This window comes from Pelobates fuscus, chromosome 10 (assembly GCF_036172605.1).
Source record: "Pelobates fuscus isolate aPelFus1 chromosome 10, aPelFus1.pri, whole genome shotgun sequence".
In the NCBI taxonomy this organism is placed as follows: Eukaryota; Metazoa; Chordata; class Amphibia; order Anura; family Pelobatidae; genus Pelobates; species Pelobates fuscus.
In genome coordinates this window covers 46,562,767-46,581,838 of record NC_086326.1, presented here as the reverse complement: position 1 = coordinate 46,581,838, position 19,072 = coordinate 46,562,767, and the positions used below count along the sequence as shown (strand labels likewise).

Here is a 19,072-nt window from a genome sequence, read left to right as displayed (position 1 = left end):
GGGACAGGGGCTGACTAAGGGGACAGGGGCTGACTAAGGGGACAGGGGCTGAGGAGGGGGGGCAGGGGCTGAGGAAGGGGGACAGGGGCTGAGGAAGGGGGACAGGGGCTGAGGAGGGGGGACAGGGGCTGACTAAGGGGACAGGGGCTGAGGAAGGATGACAGGGGATGACTAAGGGGACAGGGGCTGACTAAGGATGACAGGGGATGACTAAGGGGACAGGGGCTGACTAAGGGGACAGTGGCTGAGGAGAGGACAGGGGCTGAGGAGGGGACAGGGGCTGAGGAGGGGACAAGGGCTGAGGAGGGGACAAGGGCTGAGGAGGGGACAGGGGCTGAGGAGGGGACAGGGGCTGAGGAGAGGATAGGGGCTGTGGAGAGGACAGGGGCTGAGGAGGGGACAGGGGCCGAGGAGGGGACAGGGGCCGAGGAGGGGACAGGGGCCGAGGAGGGGACAGGGGCTGAGGAGAGGACAGGGGCTGAGGAGGGGACAGGGGCTGAGGAGAGGACAGGGGCTGAGGAGAGGACAGGGGCTGAGGAGAGGACAGGGGCTGAGGAGAGGACAGGGGCTGAGGAGAGGACAGGGGCTGAGGAGGGGACAGGGGCTGAGGAGGGGACAGGGGCTGAGGAGGGGACAGGGGCCGAGGAGGGGACAGGGGCCGAGGAGGGGACAGGGGCCGAGGAGGGGACAGGGGCCGAGGAGGGGACAGGGGCCGAGGAGGGGACAGGGGCCGAGGAGGGGACAGGGGCCGAGGAGGGGACAGGGGCCGAGGAGGGGACAGGGGCCGAGGAGGGGACAGGGGCCGAGGAGGGGACAGGGGCCGAGGAGAGGACAGGGGCTGAGGAGGGGGGAGGGGCTGACTAAGGGGACAGGGCTGAGGAGGGGAATAAAAAAAAACACTAAAGTGTATTCCCCCCCTCCCTGAGTCTTACCTTAGGCCAGGGAGGGGTGGACAGCAGCCAACAGGAGTAGCAACCAGCAGCAGCCAGTGAAGTCGTCCTCTCCTGATGATGTCAGGAGGAGGGGCCGTGACTTCCTCTGCTCTTCTCCCAGACTCCCCAGCGGTCCTGTGAGAAGAGCAGTGGAAGTCATGCCCCCTCCTCCTGACATCATCAGGAGAGGCCGGCCGACTCCACTGACTGCAGACTGCAGGGAGAGTGAGGTAAGTTGAAAAATCTGACTCCTCAGCCAGAAGCAGGAGATTCAGATTTTTCCTTTTTTTGCTGGGTGTGGGCGGCCCTGGGTTTAGGGCGGCCTGGGGGGCAATTGCCTCCCTGCCCCCCTTCCCAGCCCGCCCCTGGCTGTAGTTCTCCCAAATCCCCAGTGAAGCAGTGATTGTAGCTCCCAATTCTCCAAACATCAGCCTCGACTTGATGAAGGGTAGAAACAAATGTTTTTAATCTGGCCAACTGGCCCACTTATATACAAAAGAAGGATGCAGTTAAACATGCCCAGAACACTCCCACAACATGTCCACAAATTCCTGTGTCAGAGTGACTCGCATAAAAAAATAAAATATCAAAATACACAAAAAATACATACAGAACAAATAGAAACCCCCACAAATTAGATATCGTTAAATAGCCCTGATCTGAGCACCCAAGTTCTCCAAACTTCCTGTAAAGAGAGATCTAATATTTAAACTTCCTTTACTGCAAATCGTGTTTAAAGGAACACTATAGTGTTTGGAATACAAAGATGTATTCCTAACATTAAAGCAACCTCTGCCCCTGCCCCCCCCCCCCCACCCTCAGTCCAAGCCCCTCCACACTTACCTGATTCCAGCTTCAATGTTCCTAATGGTCATGTGTGGCAAGTGAAAAGCAATGCTTTCCTTTGGAGATTTTCAACATGCTGGACATCCTCATACACAGCATGAGTATGTCCAACATCGTTTCACGAAGTCAAACCCAGTTGAATTGCAGGAAGTTCATCTAGTGGCTGTCTGGTAGACAGCCATTAGATGCAGTCTATACCCTGCACTGTAAACATTGCAGTTTGCACGGTTAAGAGGTCTGGGACATTGCACCCAGACCACTTGAATGAGATAAAGTGGTCTAGGTATAGTTTCCCTTTAAAGTAGAATACCCTGCTCTGGTATTTGCATGCTAGAGCTTGCTTGTGCCCAATATGTGTGATAAATGTTCAATTAACAGAGCAGAAGATAGAAACTTCTAAAGTAAACACTCTGTCCTGTTAGATGTGATTTAAACCATTTTTGTTCTTGCTGGCTCTACGAACAGTAGTGTGCTAACCAGGGGGACCTAGGGGTCATCCGCCCTGCGGGGTGGACAGAAACCCCTTTCACCAGAGGAGACACCTTGCTACCTGCACATTTCCAGTGGGGTTGTAATGTAGTAATTGTCAGTCAGCAAGGGGGCTACTGGGATTTCTCTGTATTGATTGCCCAGCTCCCTAATATGTCCTGCACTGATGCTGGATGGATGTGACGTCACCAAGCCCAGGCATAAATACAGAGCTGGAGGGAGCTGAGCAATTAGTAGAGAGATCCCAGCAGCAAACCCCAGCGATGAGGTTCCGTTCCACCCTAACTTTTAAGGAGGCTGGGTGGACCTCACAGTATTCGAATAAAGAAATGAAATAAGAAATGTGCATATGTTTGTCTGTGTGTGTATAGGAGTCTCTGTGTTTATATTAATGTGTGTAAGTGTGTGTATTAGTGTGTGTTTGTGATTTTGTTTGAGCTGTGTATGAGCTTGTGTGTGTATATTAATTGAAGTATATATTGTGCATCAGTGTGTGTGTGTGGGTCAATATATATTTTCATCCTGGTTGCTATGTACACCTCTGCAACAAGGTCGGATTAAGAGCCTATTGGACCTAGTGCTGACATTGATAACATGCCTAATTACAGAATCTTATTGACCGAAAACACTACCTCTCAAATGTCTTGTATCTGGTGGAGGTAGTGCTGAGGGAAACTCACAGGATGCATTTATTAGATACCCTATGCTAATTTCTCGCAATAATCACTCATCTAAATCCATACCCCTCAGGGTAAAAGGAGGGGGGCCAGTGACGCGAATCACGCCACTGTCCAATTGGGAGTACCCACCCGGCATGGGGGTGGGTCTGCCAAATTAATTAAAAGGTCAGCTGGCATGATTCAATGCTATCTTGCCTGCCAATCATGCAGGTTAACCTACTAAAGACTGACTATGAAGACAGTGCAGAGCTTGTCGAAAACGAATCCTGTCATGCACTTGCTCTATGCTTTCTAGGACAGTTCCCTGGTGTCCCTGAGCACTCGCGTTTCCCCTCCTCTCCTTCTTGCTAGCAGGCAGCAGCTCCTGGCAAGAAAAGATGCGGGACAGCACCCCAAAATTGGCACCATCCTGCCAAAAGCAAGTCAGTTGGTGGACATGTGATGGAGCCCTTAGTCCCCCTATGTTAAACCAGCTCTGCTCTGCATGTGAGTCACAGTCAACAGAACTCATGAATAGGGTTCCATAACAGAAAAGAAAGTAACTTTTAAATGGCAGAGCATTGAGCAGTGATACTGCATGTATACACTAAAATGGCTTCATCAACTAAAAGCTATTTGGGCTTAGTGTCCCTTTAATACCTTCACCTACAGGATGTTCGTGAGCTTTATAGACACAGAAAAGCAGATCAAGATCAAAGAAAGATAACTAGCAGCTAATGACAATCGAATTGTCTGTGACAAAAACTTTCTGTCGGCAATCAAGTACACAAACAAAACATTTTAAGGAATTTAAAGAAGTTGAATTATCTCCCATGGATAAATGTAAATTACATTCAATTGTCATATCTCGTTAAACTTGCAATCAAGTACATACCATTTTTTTTAAAGATTAAAAAGGCCACAAAGACGATTTGTCCCTATTATATTCTGTAACTTTTTCAAACCGCAGTTTAAAGAGTGTTTGTTTGTTTCTTTAGTGTTCATGTGTGGATGAATGTAATATTTGAGATTCTTTTCTCGGCACTCTGTTTATACCACGTGATGATTGATGAAATTAATGCATTCCATTCTTTGTTTTCCTTTTCAGACTTCTGGTAAGATGGATGAAAATGAATTTGTGTCCGTGACAAGTACAAATGCAGCAAAGATATTTAACTTATATCCCAGAAAAGGTAGAATCGCAACAGGTTCTGATGCAGATTTGGTTATCTGGAATCCAAAAACAGTGAAAATAATTTCTGCAAAGACTCATAATCTGGTAAGAAATAATTCTACTACCGATAAAAGTGCATGAGTTGCTTAAAAAAACATAAAATATGAGTAGATGATTGCAGTAATAACTTTATAAAACTATAGTCGAGGGGTAGCCAACTTTCGGCACTCCAGATGTTGTGGACTACATCTCCCATGATGCTTTGCCAACATTATGGCTGTACGAGCATTATTGGAGATGTTGTCCACAGCATCTGAAGGGCCAATGGTTGCCTACCCCTGAATTAAACTGTCACATAACACACCTTGTGGACTAATAGGAGCTACTTTGTACTTCAATCTAGTTCTTGTTGCGTTAATGGATTTTTTGGGGTAATATCAACAAGTCTCGAAGTTTTCACAGCTTTCCACATTTCATACCGTTTGTTTGCTTTTTTGAGATGTGTCTATTTTATTTCCTCCTGATATTACCCAAACACACGTAGATCAATCATTGCAGCTGTCGACCCAAACTCACTTGGGTCAATCCTTGCAATTGTCTCAATTTGTTTTGTTTTGTTTTGTTTTGTCCAGTCCTTCTCACTGCTCACCACTTCTAGTCATCACATCTATTTAATTTAAACAACTATTAAAATAACCTGTTTTCTAGTCTGTAGAGTTCAACATCTTCGAAGGGATGGAATGTCACGGTGAACCAGAAGTTGTTATCAGCCAGGGACGAATTGTACTAGAAGGTGGAAATCTCCATGTCAGTCAAGGTTCTGGACGCTTCATTCCTCGCAAAACGTTCCCTGATTATGTATATAAAAGGATTAAAGCCAGAAATAGGGTAAGGGCATGTCAGTGATGTGGCGGTATACCGATACATATATAATATAAAATACGACTCGTCTACCTAATTTAAACAATATTGTAGTAACAATTATTCTAAAAAGTTAAAGATAAAGAATAAAACACAGTAACATAATATACAACGCACAAACTATCCAGAGCAACATACTATAAGAATTTTTGTTAAATCTTCAATTATTTCTCCCTGATGTGATATTATGCAGAATCCTTTACGTCATGCTCTGTGACACCATCAAAGGTCTCTACATTATCTTTATTATACATTAGCACTATATCATTGATAATAATTCCTTATCGTCAACAATAATTGCTTCTGAATTGATCTTACCCGTAGACTCTACAGGTAAAATATTTCTTAATAAATTAATTCAACGATCAACAAGAATTTTGTTTGAATGGACCACCTCAAAAATGTTTTTGCACAATTCAAATACCGTCATTTCTAATATGTTCTTTTTGGTCGTCTCACACATAATCTCTGCAACACACTGCCTCTACACAGTGCTTTGCATCTGACAAATTCAATGTGATTGGTACAACAGCCCTGCAGCCTTAGCGATCCAGCATAATCACAATGTATTAGAGTTAGTCTTCTAACTAGATACATTTATTTTATCTCTTAATTTAAAGTTGCAGCCCTATTTAAAATTACAGTAGAGGAAATTCTATTTATAACATGGATTCGGGGCTAGACATGCCCTAAAGGTAAACTGACTATTTTGCTAACAGAAGACCTACTCAGACTGCAGGAAGTCTGTCTATTAAAAACGCAGTTTCATAGACTGCAGTTAATTTACTCCTATGTAGAAAGTGCAAATCAATCAAATGCTAATGCATTTATTTAGAATTCTACAGACGCTTGGTTAGTCTTCCTGTCTGATTTACTGTCCTTTTGCTTGAGGAAAAATTAACGTGTCTTTATTGGACATTAAGTTTTTAGCCATTTACAGTAATCCAGTTGTTTATCAATGTTGCATCCTGCACCCTGTTACAAATTTTCAGAGTGCACGAATATTACAGACTCGATGTTTTGGAACAAAGACAATTCAAATTCAGTTATTATTATTATTATTATTTTATTATTTATATAGCGCCATCAGACTCCGTAGCGCTGTACAATGGGTTCAAACTGTTTGAGCACAATACATTAATTTCAAATAATGAGAGTTTAGCGTGATCTCATAATTTTTCTATTTTTTATTAATTTATTTTTTTGTCTCATCTACTGTATGCGAGAAAATAAATGCATCTTTGTGTTTAAATTAACGTTTCAGACCATGTGTGAAATATGTGTGAAATATTGCACTAAAGCATTTCATTTCCCAAATATTTTTATGAAGATTGAACGAATAAGTGAAAAATAAATTGTCTATAAATTGGCATCACTTGAATTTTTACATTCGTGTGCAAAGCTATCTGTACACAAAACTGATGTACAGTATTATGAGATGTTTGTATGCTAGCTATGCAACTCTTGCTTTAAATACATGTTATGTTATTTATCAATCAAAAAGTGCTCGTTAGTGAAGAGGTTCATAACTAAAGCTGGGTATGGTAGGATCAGATATTCAGAATAGATATCAGGGCTGTTGGATAACTGTGTGATTGTCATATGTATAAATATGTCTATATCTATTAATTTATTTTAAAAAAATGAAAACAAAAAATATTTCTTGTTTTTTGCAGTTGGCTGAGGTGCGTGGTGTTCCAAGGGGTCTGTATGACGGGCCAGTCTATGACATTCCAGTGACTGCTAAATCTTCAGCACCAACACCTACCTCAAGGATAGCTCCTTGTCTTGGGAAAATACCAATGGCACCAGTTCGGAACTTGCATCGATCCGGGTTCAGTTTGTCTGGTGAGATTTTAGGGTCTGAATGACCACTGCTACTTGTAATCACAAATTGCGTATTATCAATACATGTCAGTGTTCTAAATTAGAACATTGTCACAGTGTGTAGCAGCCAGTTGAAACCAAGCAGATCATGCACCATTGGGTTTACACAGTTGCTCCAAACATTATACATTTTGCAGTTTTTGCAACACTTCTGTCACGTGCTCGCCAAACTGAAAAAAGTTCTGATCTTGTTTTTACTAGTTGTTGAAATTGTTACAGCCCTTTGGAGATGTTTAGAATTTCATAAACATCAAAACTAAGAGACATTGCTTTAAAAAAATGTTTGTAAAATGGTACTCCCACTCTTATGATTACATTTAAAGTAGCAGTAGACATTATTTAATGCTCTGATCTCACCTTATCTCACCTTATATCAATACTTGTTCACCAATGGCCCCAGGAAATCACATTGTCACAGTACATATGGCCATGCATGAATATAATATCAGATAACTGCTAAGGGTGACTATGACATCACAATCCTGTAACCACATGGGCTGTGACAAAGCTGATGTGTACACCTAACATATTTACATGTGTTTTGAAGAGCACCCTCTTCTGAAACCTTATCCCCTTTCTGTAATGTCTGATTTAGTGCCCCTATTTTGTAAGAGCTGAGAATGTTGGGTATTTATTAGTGTATTACAGAGTTTCACAACAATACATTTAGAGAAAAATATGTTAAAACTACCATCAATGTATTTAGAACTAAATTTGTGTGCATAGGATACTTTACTATGATTCCAAATAGCTTTCTGGGTGCAATCAGAAGCACACTTCAGTTTTAAAACAAACATTTTCAGTGTTCAGGAGGAGCTGAAGAAGAGTCGCAGGTTCCTTCTGGAATATTTCCTGCTTTTACCTACAGTGAGGTTTATTGCTGTGAAATTCTGTTATAAACTTAGGCACAGCAATATAATGGAACAGAATGACAGAAGGATTTTAAAGGGCACCGGTCACGCCCAAAACAATTTATGCTCATTGGATTGATAGTAGTTTTCCTAGCAAATGTATAGATTGGGAGAGAAAGCTATTAAAAAATAGGGTTTTATCGCAAATGTCATTCACGCAGAGGCATTGACTGATAAGGGAGAGCAGAAAAGACCTACCACAGGGGGATCTTCTGCTCTCCTAACCATAGGAACCACAGCGCATGCTGCAGAAGACTGCAGGTGGAGAGGTGGAGGACAGCCCGGAGGTGAGTGTTACACGAAGAGTAACACCCATGAAGCTCGAGGATGGTGGGGCTGGATCAGAGGAGAGGTAAGTAATCTCTATATTTTACATTGAATACATCATGTATCTTTGTGATATATTGTGTATTCGATAGATATAGCAGCAATTTCTGGTAAGTTTATTTTTTGACTGCAGGTTCACTTTAAATAGGGAGATATGAGAAGTTTGGTCATTACGTGCTTATACAGTGCTGACCGTAATGTAGATAATGTACTCTGCTGCTCTCTGACTCAGGCTAAACAGGCTCTGGCCTATCAGAATCCCAGTAGGACTTTAGATATCTGCTATTGCAACCTGAGCTGTGATTGCAGGTGGTGATCTCAGATCATTTCCTCCCAGCACTTGTGAATCTGCACTAGAGTAGAGAAGGCCACCACAGCTGTCGCAGCTACCACCCACACTGCTAGATATACACAGAGCTGCAGAAGAAGCCTCCCACTCATACAAATAATACAAACAGCCCACACACAAACACACACAGTCCCCACAAACACAACACCACTGTCAATCCACATATATGCACACAACCCCTAAAGCAGCCTAATTCTACAAGCAGACCCACCCGTACCCACACCACCAAACACACAACTTGATATATCATCCAGACACACATTTCCATACGCAACCCCATACACAGCCCACACAGCCCTCACAGCCTACATGCATGGGTATCATACATAATACCACAAACTACTCATGAACATATACAACATAACAGCCCACATACTCACAAATACAATGTCACAAAGCCAAAGCACAAAATGGCAACATACACACCTCAGTTTTAAAGAATAGGGCAGACACGCAAGGTACTTCAAGATCTTGTTTTGGTACAGTACTATTAAAAGGTTACCTATCCCTGGATTAGACCAATCACAGCACAAAATACCCTTACTCACAGCAGGTCATAGAAGATCAGCCAATAAACTGCTGACCTCACGAATTTGAGATGAAATCTGAAATATAGGGGGAGGAACTTACTGTATCTTCCAGTTTTCTATGAACCCTGAAAAGGTTAGTTTTAAAACAGAAGGGTGCTTTCTAAATGGCTGTTTATATTACATCTATCTTGTCGCATACAAAGATTATTTAGAAGTAATTAAAATGACCACAAATTACCATTAGAATCTTTTTAACCGATACTGGCATTGTGCCGAGTACTTGGTATAATTTATTTCCCTTTTCACTGGGGAACCGGTTTTAACCTACGAAAGTACATTTTTTCTTGCTGTGCATTAATCTTTCCACCATATTAATGTGAAATCATATATTGTGATGGCCATACTTGTTTTTCCTTTCATTAGGAAAGGGAAGGATGCAATGTATCTAGTTTCACGAAGGTAGGTTAAAATGCTTCTTGTCTTAAAGAATGCATCAGATATACGTACACATCATTTCATTTTGTATACTCATAGTGCACCACAAGAATTTTCCATCTGCAACTTGAAGTTTGAGAAAGAAAGGCGAGACCCTTAATGCATGCAACGTTAATCCATCGCGATGGCCATCATTCTTTATTTCTGCTTGTGGAATTATGCATCAATTATTATTTTTTTGTTTGTTTCTATCACATATTATTAATCAGAATCTGGCTGAATATTGTATTTCCAAAATGTGTCCTATTATTGCAGCAGATTTGTATTTATTTTTTTTACCTTAAATATCTGTTTTTATATCCCTTCCTAGTATTTGTATCTTTCTCTGTGTTTATAATTTGGTGGATAGTAAATGTACACATGTGAATAGTGAAAAAGCGATTAGATATATTTATATAATTAATTAAATAATTAGATTTTTCAGTTTTTTTTTTTAGCTGTTCTTTAGAAAGATTGGCCACAAGATAAAAAAAAAACATTGTTTAATTTAGTAGTGACTTTAAAATGGATGCATATTTTGAAGAAACAAAAATCTACATCAAGTCAGATTCATAAAGCTGTTCTATTATCTATAAGCCCATTATAGAAATGAATGCATATGTTCTTATTTCTAAAATAAAAATAAAAAATGTAAATAATTCTGAAATGAACAGGATATATCCAGAAAAATTCCCAAGGGGAAAAATGTACAATTTATTAATTTTCGAACATTTCACAGTCATACCTGTCATTCATTCACTGGTTTTAGTGTTCACCAACCTCTGAATTATATTGTCTTCTCAGTAGCATAACTAAATGAAGGAGGGTCATATGACTGTATCAATTTTGTAAACCGGGCTGTGTATCATTTGATAAGTCATGGCATGGCTACTATCAGTTTATTGCATAGTTTAACTCATTTAATGTGATGAATGGAACTGCTAATAAGGATCAACTACGTATCCCATAAAGCCTGGTTGGACATGATTATGGGATAAGATCAAACCTAATAGAGCAGAATGAGAGGGTCCTGAGGTGTCTGCCTACAGCTGCAGTCAGCTTCAAGTTGTGCGATCTTAGGATCTTGAAAGATACATTTGAGTTATTTTTGTCAAGCCCTCGTTTAAGGTGAAAACAATGCCAGTTCGTCAAAGTTATCAGTTAAAGAGGAACTGTCATTTTCAGACAAATGACAGCTCCTGGTTCCTTCACCCCAGATAACGCCATGGTGTGTTGACCTCTGTAATCATAATGTTGAAGTACCTACTAAACGGCAATGTTTTACGTTGCACGGTTAAAACGAAAAGGCTATTGAAATTAAGTGGTCTGGGTGCCTTTATTGGTCCTTTAAGTTTGAGTCCTAGTGATGACAACAGAAAAGCAAGCGTTTAATTTGTAGAATTTTTTTTTTCTTCCTAAATATTCTGTTCCCATTGCATGTGTCCTAACCAACTAATCTGCTTGGTGTTTCAGCATATGATTTGATTTAACAGATAAAACCAAAAAAACAAAATTAAAAATAAAATCCTTTTTTGTAAATCTTTGAATTAAAGCGTTATTCCATGCACCATGACCACTTCAGCGATTTTAAGTGGTCATGGTTCCTGGATTATGTGCTTGCAACATTTCGCTATGAAACGTAGCACATATGGAGTTTAACCCCTCTGCTACTGTACGTGTAACTCAACCTCAAGCCACGTAATCGGGGTTTTATTAGCCAGCCCGAAACTAGAGTCCTGGAACTTTTATTGCACAGATTATCAGTCGTTGGCCAACTGATCTGTCTGCCAATGAATGGCAATGGCTGCGGCTCTGCAGAAGCCAGAAGTGCATCACCTGTTTAGAAGGAAGCCTTGGGGCCTAGCTGTGAACCAAGTAAGAGGGCCAACCATTGCTGGTTTACCAATTCCTGATATTTTACTACCCTCTCTTTGTATTGCAGTTTTTAAAGTTAAGAAATGTAACACTTGAATAACTGAAAAATAACAAAACATGAAATCCATACTTGATATTAAATTTAATTTTAGTGTGCTCTTTGGTTTGCTTCTAAGAATACAAGTAACTTCATAGGTATGGCCTCGATACAGGCCAGCTTTCTAAATTAATTTATATCTGTATCCATAGGTGTTGCTTGGTTTGCTTTGGGGGCTGAAGCCCTGAATCTCTATCTGTAGAAAATGAAACAGAAGGATATTAGTGTTTTGTTTTTATTTAGAATTTTACACAAAGCAGCTGGCTATTAGAAAAGGAAGGATAAATAGTAACGTTTAATGCAATGCTTTGAAGAGGGGGAGGGTGGTGACCCCCAGGTAACTATTGGGATAGGGTGCTGTGTAACAGCACTTGTTTGCACACCCCTGGGTTAGTCACGTAGCACAGTAGCATTGCATTGAAAACCAGACTATGTTTTCATTTAGATCCTGGAGAGCTTGCTGGTCAAGGGTAGAGAGGAGAACACATTACAGGGAGGCTAGGTGTTGAGTTTTGGTTTAGGCTGAAGCCCTTGGTGTTTGTGGAACCTATCAAAACCTCTAACTTTGACCTTGATGCAATATTTGTGATTGAGCTTTGCAAATAATTAAACATTTTGGATGAGCCTTTCAAATTATTTAAACATTTGGAAAATATTTAGACTTTTTTTTTTCTTTAGTTTTTTAGTTAAACTTGGACAGAAAGTACATTTAGTTATGATAGGATATAATTGGAACAAAAATATATAAAAGGTTTGTAAGTGGGCAAGTAATTAAGCTGTTTTATATATATATATATATATTTTTTATTTATTTTTTTTTTTTTTTTAAATTAAATAAAGCAAATCTTCCAGAATATTTTTGTGCATTGATTTCTTACAGTAGAGTACTTTTCTAATAGTTTTTTTATTATTTTTTTTTTTAACATAGACACATTGTTTGATATACTGCTTGCATGCTTTACACAATGGGCAAAGTATTTGCTTTTCCTTCATTAAGTCATCACACTTTATTAATTAAATCCTTAGTTTTAGGACTCAAATTACCTTTTTCAAACTCGGGTCAAGTCAGGTGCAATTTATTCAACTTGGATACAAGCCATCATCAAAATCCATGTTTACTGAGCTGTGTCTGTTTTGTTATATGTTATGTTGAATATATTGTTGTAGCCGTGTGGATATAACTCAGTAGTTCATTTCAAGGGGAAAATGCTACATATTGCTGTTGTGATCAATTTCCCTTAAGTTGAGCTAACTGTGAAATTTTCTATTACATTTTCTTCATCCTTGAAAAAACCCGTAGAAGCCCATTTCTGTGGTAGCCATATACCCATGAGTCTTTGAGGGGTAATAAATAAACTCTCCAGACAGTGCTTGATCAAATCCCATATTGGATTGGAGGGTATAATTAAGATATGAAACAAATACAGAAAGAGCATATTTGCTTTGAATTTTGGTCAAAAGAAGATACTGGTCTTCCTTCTTTAAAGGACTACCATCACCAAATGTGTACTTTTCATTTTGTAAAAGTTTATCACATGTAATGAAACGTATGGATATATTTCTAAAAAAAATAAACTATATATATATATATAATTTATTTATTTTTTTTGTGAGAAAAATGCACTTCTTTGCTTTGCATGTTGAGTCACATTCTGCTGTTACCTGACCAACTGCTGATTAACCTAACCTGCAGCTGTGATTGCTCTATGTGAATTTTTATGTTTCCTGTCTCCGTGTAATTCGTTATTACGGGGTTATCCCCTATTTTTCCAAGTGTTTCTCCCCTTTGTCATAATAGGATAATTTTCTTGTTTGTATTTTTTTCTAAGTGAAACTGTAACAGTAATTAAGTTTGTTGAGCAGTAGTTGGTGAGATAACAGTAGAATCTGACCCAACAGGGTTGCTCAGCCAGATAAAAAATACAACATAAAAAAAAACTATATATATATATATATATATATATATATATATATATACACACATCATGAAAATAAATATGCTTCATTAAATGTAATACACTTTTAAAAAAATGTGAATATTTAATGATAATTTTCCTTTAAGACTGACTTCCAGTGATAAAGTATTTAAATAACCATCTCAAGGAAATGTAGACCAAAGTGTCATTTAGCCATTTATCCAAGAGTTAAATAGCACAAAAAACACACTTACGGGTTAAAAAGCACCAACAAATAGTGCAAACACAGCATTTGATACAAAACTCTGGTAAAAAAAAAACATCAGACGTGTTTTGTCATGTTAATCTGATGACATTTCTGATGGTTACTGATGTTAAAAACTATGCTTTATTTCTTTACAATGATAATCTAATTACTTTGGGACTGTGAGTAGGTCTTCAGTGTTGCCATTCTGTATTTGGCATTTGTGAAGACCCTGTATGGGAAGGAAAGGTCCTCAGTGGATCAGCAGTCTAAGGAAAGCATGTCAAACAATGACAATCTTTGTGGCTCACCTGCCCTGGGGCCACATTGTGCTGAGGCTGTGACCAGCCAAAGACAGGAAAGCTCTTTCCTGTCTGCTTCTTTTCTGCCCTACCATGGCCGATCGCGTGTGCCGACAGCCGCAAGAGCGCTAAACATTAGTCCACGCCGGCCACCGGATATGCGCATACAGCATGTGAAGTCATGTCCAGTGGCGGCGCTACAGTGTGCAGAGTGTCTGTCTGTCTGCAGAGCAGGCCAGCCACTCCCTCTTCCTTCCTGCTCACTGTGCCAGAGGAGCATCCGGCCTGCTTGAGCAGAGCAAGGCTGGAACTGGAGGACAGGTGGTTCATCTTAAGGTAGGGGAAGAGGGACAGTGTATTCAATTGGGGGTGGGGGCAGTGTATTCAATTGGAGGAGGGAGGGCAGTTTATTCAATTAGAGTGGGGGGAGGAGAGGCAGTGTATTAGTTTGGGGGGAACTGGCAGCGTATTAGATTTAGGGGCAGTGTTAGATTGGGGGGAGGTGGCAGTGTATTGGATTTGGGGACAGTATATTAGATGGGGCAGGGAATTAGATTGGGTCCCATGGAAATGCTCATTGGCCACGTAGCGTTTTGCCACACTTGCACAATAGTCTCCCAAAGCATTGGATTGGCTGAGATCATCAAGTTTGATGATCTCAGCTAAAGTGAAGAACACACTCATAGGACTTCAAAATCAACAAGATAACGTCATTTGTTTTTTAAGTTGTGCAACCGCATACATTCACCACTTCAGTCCAATTACCAAAATTTTCTTAATATGTCAAGGTAGTTAGACTGAAACATTGGTTATATGCAAATACACATCTGCTTAAAATGAATTTGTTCTTTTTTTTACTTTGAAGCCATACGAGCGTGAGGATGTCCAGTGTCAGGCGACTTTGTAGCCCTACAAGCGTGAGGACGTCCAGTATCATGAAAACTTAACTTTTGGGGTTTTTTTTGCGTCCCACATAAACTTAAATCTTGTTTATTTGGCCCGTGTTAGCCTTTAATGACATTATAGGTTAAAGTTTAGAATAATCTTAAATCACTTAGAACAAGCATGTCAAACTCAAACAAAATTTTGTTTAGGAAACTGGTGTTGACCTTCACTTCCTGTTACAGCCATCTTCATTTTTAAAATAAATTACAGATGACTATAGGTATCATGTTCGAAAGTAATAGGATTAACAATTTTTTTTCATTCTACCAAAATAATGTATTTTTGCTTACAAATAGCACAATTTTTCTAATCTTATTTTGAAAACTGCAGCTACCCATGAGAAAATATCAGTAATAATAAAGGTCAAATTTTAAATTTAACATAATCTAGAAGATAACGTTCCTCTCAGTCATATCATTAAGGTCAATTTTAAGGATCGTTTCTACATATTTTATTATATTTTCACCAATATAATTTTCACTTTTTATTTTATTTGTTTTGTAGGATCCCAAACAGATGACCATATTCCAAGACGCACTACTCAAAAAATAGTAGCACCCCCTGGTGGTCGTTCTAATATTACATCCCTTTCCTAATATGGTAGAAACAGCTATGTGGAAAGAAACAATTTGTCAATGGAGAAGATCTCACAAGAACTTGCATGGTGATTAAGTGAAAAATAAGTCTTAAAGCAATGCTCCCGATTTACCCCAGGCTTGCTTGTGTATGAAGGCTGAAAAAGGTTGGCTTAGCAATAGAGAAGGAGATAAATACAGATATATTATAATTGATTTACAAAGGAATTTAATTCATGTTGGTGGATGTCTTCAATGATTTTTTTGTTGCCAATCTCAATGTGTCATAATGTGATTTTTGCTTTTCTAACCTTGCTTTCTTGTAACCGTGTCATAGATTGTATGTGTAATCAAAAACACTTTTCAATTCAAACTGCCAAAATTTGTATCAGAATAATGATACATGGCCATGTTATACTGGGGGTGTTAAAGCAGGAAATTAATAAGACATTTTATCACTGAGATCTTAATGTAATGTAAATTCAATAAGCACTTCTATAAACATAACCAAGAACAAAAAAATAATGCTTACCAGAAGTAGAATTTCTTATAACAACTTTTATATTGCCTGTTATGCATGTCACATGTTTGGGCATTCAAAAAATAAAATGTCAGAGGATACTAGAGATGATACTGATCGTTATCGCAGGGATAGTGAATCTTTTACATCAGTTGTAGACAGCCAAATATTGACTAAATCTGTAGATGTCTAACACTTCAGTGTTGCCACAAGTCACATTCCACATATGTTCAGGGGCTGTGTACTATATGTCGGGTGTAACATCTTGTTGGGTTCCTGACAAATTTTCCAGTTTCCAGCATTGCTAGGGAGGGGTGTGACAGGGACTTGACCCCCGAGTGATGTCTTTAAAAGTCTTGGGTCTAATTTTGCCTTCATTTCATTGTTAGTCCTCTGATGACATCTCTGATGATGTAGTTTGGGACAATTCCACTGTAAAGCACCGTATTTGGAGTTACATTTACAGCACTGTGTGGGGATATTGTTGTTGGGGCACAGTTTTAATACATTGGGGTCAAGCATGCTCAGAATTATAAATATTCAATCAAAGATTTAGATGAACACATTAGGGTTTAGGGTTGGAGTTCGGCCTTGATATATGGCTTGTTTTACTAGTACGTAAGTCAATATACGTGGAGTGGGCAATAAAATGTACAGTTAGGCTAGGGCCCCTGGTTTTCTAACACAAAACAAAACCCCAGGCACCCAAAATGGAAACCAAGCTTATTTGGGAGGTGGAATGTTACTTCCAATCTGCACATCATTTCCTGTCCCCAGAAGAAACCTCCATGATAACAAACCTGAAAGGATGTCGATTTTTTTAAGGCCACAGATAACAAGGGAATTAGGCTTAGTGCTGGACAACGTCACTCATAATGACCTTGCCCCTTACTTATTTTAACATTATAATAAAACATTAAGAGAAATGATTATTTCAGGTTGTTTGTCTAAAAACATGTTCGGCAGGTTTTAACTCCTACACTACCAAACTCAGAAAATGAGGGTATTTTAACAGATTCCATACAAAGCCCATATATAAACTATGACAAATTTGACTGAATCATTCACACAGCCAACTCTATAATAATAATGTATTTAACCATATATTACCGTAGGACTTTTATTTATTTATTTATATAAGATCATTCAAACACTAAACACAAAATTTCACTAGAGGTAATTTAGCAAATAAAAGAAAACCACAGTAGCAAATGGGTAACTCATACATTCTGGGGACTGGGCTTTATTGGTACTTCAGTATTTTATACAGCTGATAAAATGTTCACGTTCCTGACAAAAATATTTTTTTTAATTTTTTTTTTATACTCTATAGATATATATGTTTGAATTTATTTAGCTATTTTATTGACTTGTTTGAAATCCTTATGTTTTAGAAAAGTTTATGTATTGCGTTGCAACTTTTTTGGCATTCAGTTTGTAAAAATGTATTCATGTTTAGTAAATTTTTACGTACATCCTGGATAGCATAATTCACATTACCTGGGAACTTTCTATACGATCTAGCACTTAGATTGTTCAAAACAATTGTTCCATCATGAAGATTATATGTAATCACTTCATATGTAATGTAATCACATGGTGTTAGTGTCCGTCCACAGTGAATGCCTACCACGTTAATGGAGTCTTGATGGAGTCTTCTATACACAAGTAAGAAAATAGACAGTGGGGGGTTCTCATATGTAGACTATGAAGGTGTCCTCTCAAGGCTGTAGGACCCTGAGAATCTGCCAATTTAATGTGAGATTTGTTTAAAAACCCTGAGGCGGGCCAGATATGTTCATTAATATGGTACTTCCTGTTTTGATGCAGAAAATGTGACATTTTAGAAAGGGTCGTTGATGCCTTAACTTGGCACTGCAGAGATTTGTGGACTATATATCCCATGATGCTCTGCCATTCTTAAGGCATCACTAAACTAAGTAACTGTTGAATGGTGCAGAAAATGGAATGTGCATCATCGTTCATTGTAAATGAACATTATGTTTATGAAAATATTGTCACAAAACTGAAATCCTTTTTAATGAAACCGTAGTTGTCATGAACAAAAAAGAAACAAACAAGAAAACACAGTTTTGCTATTCTATTTGTCTGCTTTCTAATTTATCACAAGTGGAATGTTTAAAGATTTACAACCTTCTTTGATAATTGTTTTTTAAAGCTTGCCCAATTGAATAGTTACTCCTGGTGAAGCACTACTGACTTACAATACATGTAGGTATTTATACTGTTACACAATGCATGTTTCACTGTCATTACTTTTGTTGTTATTAATAAAGGTTAATAAATATAGCCCGTATATTGTGCTAATGAAATTTCTATATAAATATACATTGGAGGGCAAAAACAAATATTTTGAAAAATGGAGCTTAATTGAAGTCAATACATCTATGTGAGTTATTTTAAGTTGCCTATGAGAAGCTTGTGTCAACTATAAAAGAGGTATGATAATTAGCACTACAGCTTTCAAAGCGGCTATAGGAACAGATTTTTAAAGAGGCTGAATACTTGTTTCCCAACTTGCAGGTGCATTGCAACACATCGTAATATATATTTATATATAAATAAATACCTGGTTATATATCTAGGAGAACTATCTTAAAAGTAATGATGACATATGCCACATGCTAAAATATATAAGCAGAGTATCAGTTTTCAAAAGTCAAAACTTACCAACAAGGCTATCTAGAGACTTCACAGGCTTTTGCTAAAAATACAGCCTCGAAAAATTAAAAGTTCGGTATGGAAATGAGAGATCAGCGCCTTGTAGATAGTTTTGAATCCAGGAGATGGTCAGTAGATATGTGGAGGAAAAAAAAGAACCAAGAGAAAACAATATAGTGTAGTATCTTCTGACAGATTGGTGAAAGAAGTATAAAAACACACTTACAAATTTCAGGAGCTATAGATCAGCTTCAGATGGTAGCACCTGCGTGGTACAATCCCCGCCTATGGATGTGGTGGTCCTGTAGGGCCTTGGCAGATGTATCTGATTGCAGTAGAAATTATGTGCATCTCCAAATTTGAAAGCAGTGGGTCACCATTATAGATTTGTTTTGAAAAAAATAAAACGGCAAATAT

At 38.7% G+C, this 19,072-nt stretch overlaps 1 protein-coding gene across 3 annotated transcripts in view; it reads left to right on the top strand.

The window, feature by feature from the left end:
* Positions 1 to 18,283, top strand: part of DPYSL4 (dihydropyrimidinase like 4) — a 47,597-nt gene extending 29,314 nt beyond the window's left edge. For 2 of the 3 annotated variants that reach the window (XM_063434586.1, XM_063434588.1), the window contains exons 11-14: positions 4,035 to 4,205; positions 4,809 to 4,988; positions 6,698 to 6,869; positions 15,383 to 18,283. In XM_063434586.1, coding sequence (XP_063290656.1) covers positions 4,035 to 4,205; positions 4,809 to 4,988; positions 6,698 to 6,869; positions 15,383 to 15,474 — 615 coding nt within the window. In that variant the 3' untranslated portion in view covers positions 15,475 to 18,283. Of the gene's footprint in view, positions 1 to 4,034; positions 4,206 to 4,808; positions 4,989 to 6,697; positions 6,870 to 9,448; positions 9,485 to 15,382 lie in introns of all 3 variants that reach the window. The other variant, XM_063434587.1, reaches the window with a different exon arrangement.
* The last annotated feature ends 789 nt before the right edge of the window (positions 18,284 to 19,072 follow it).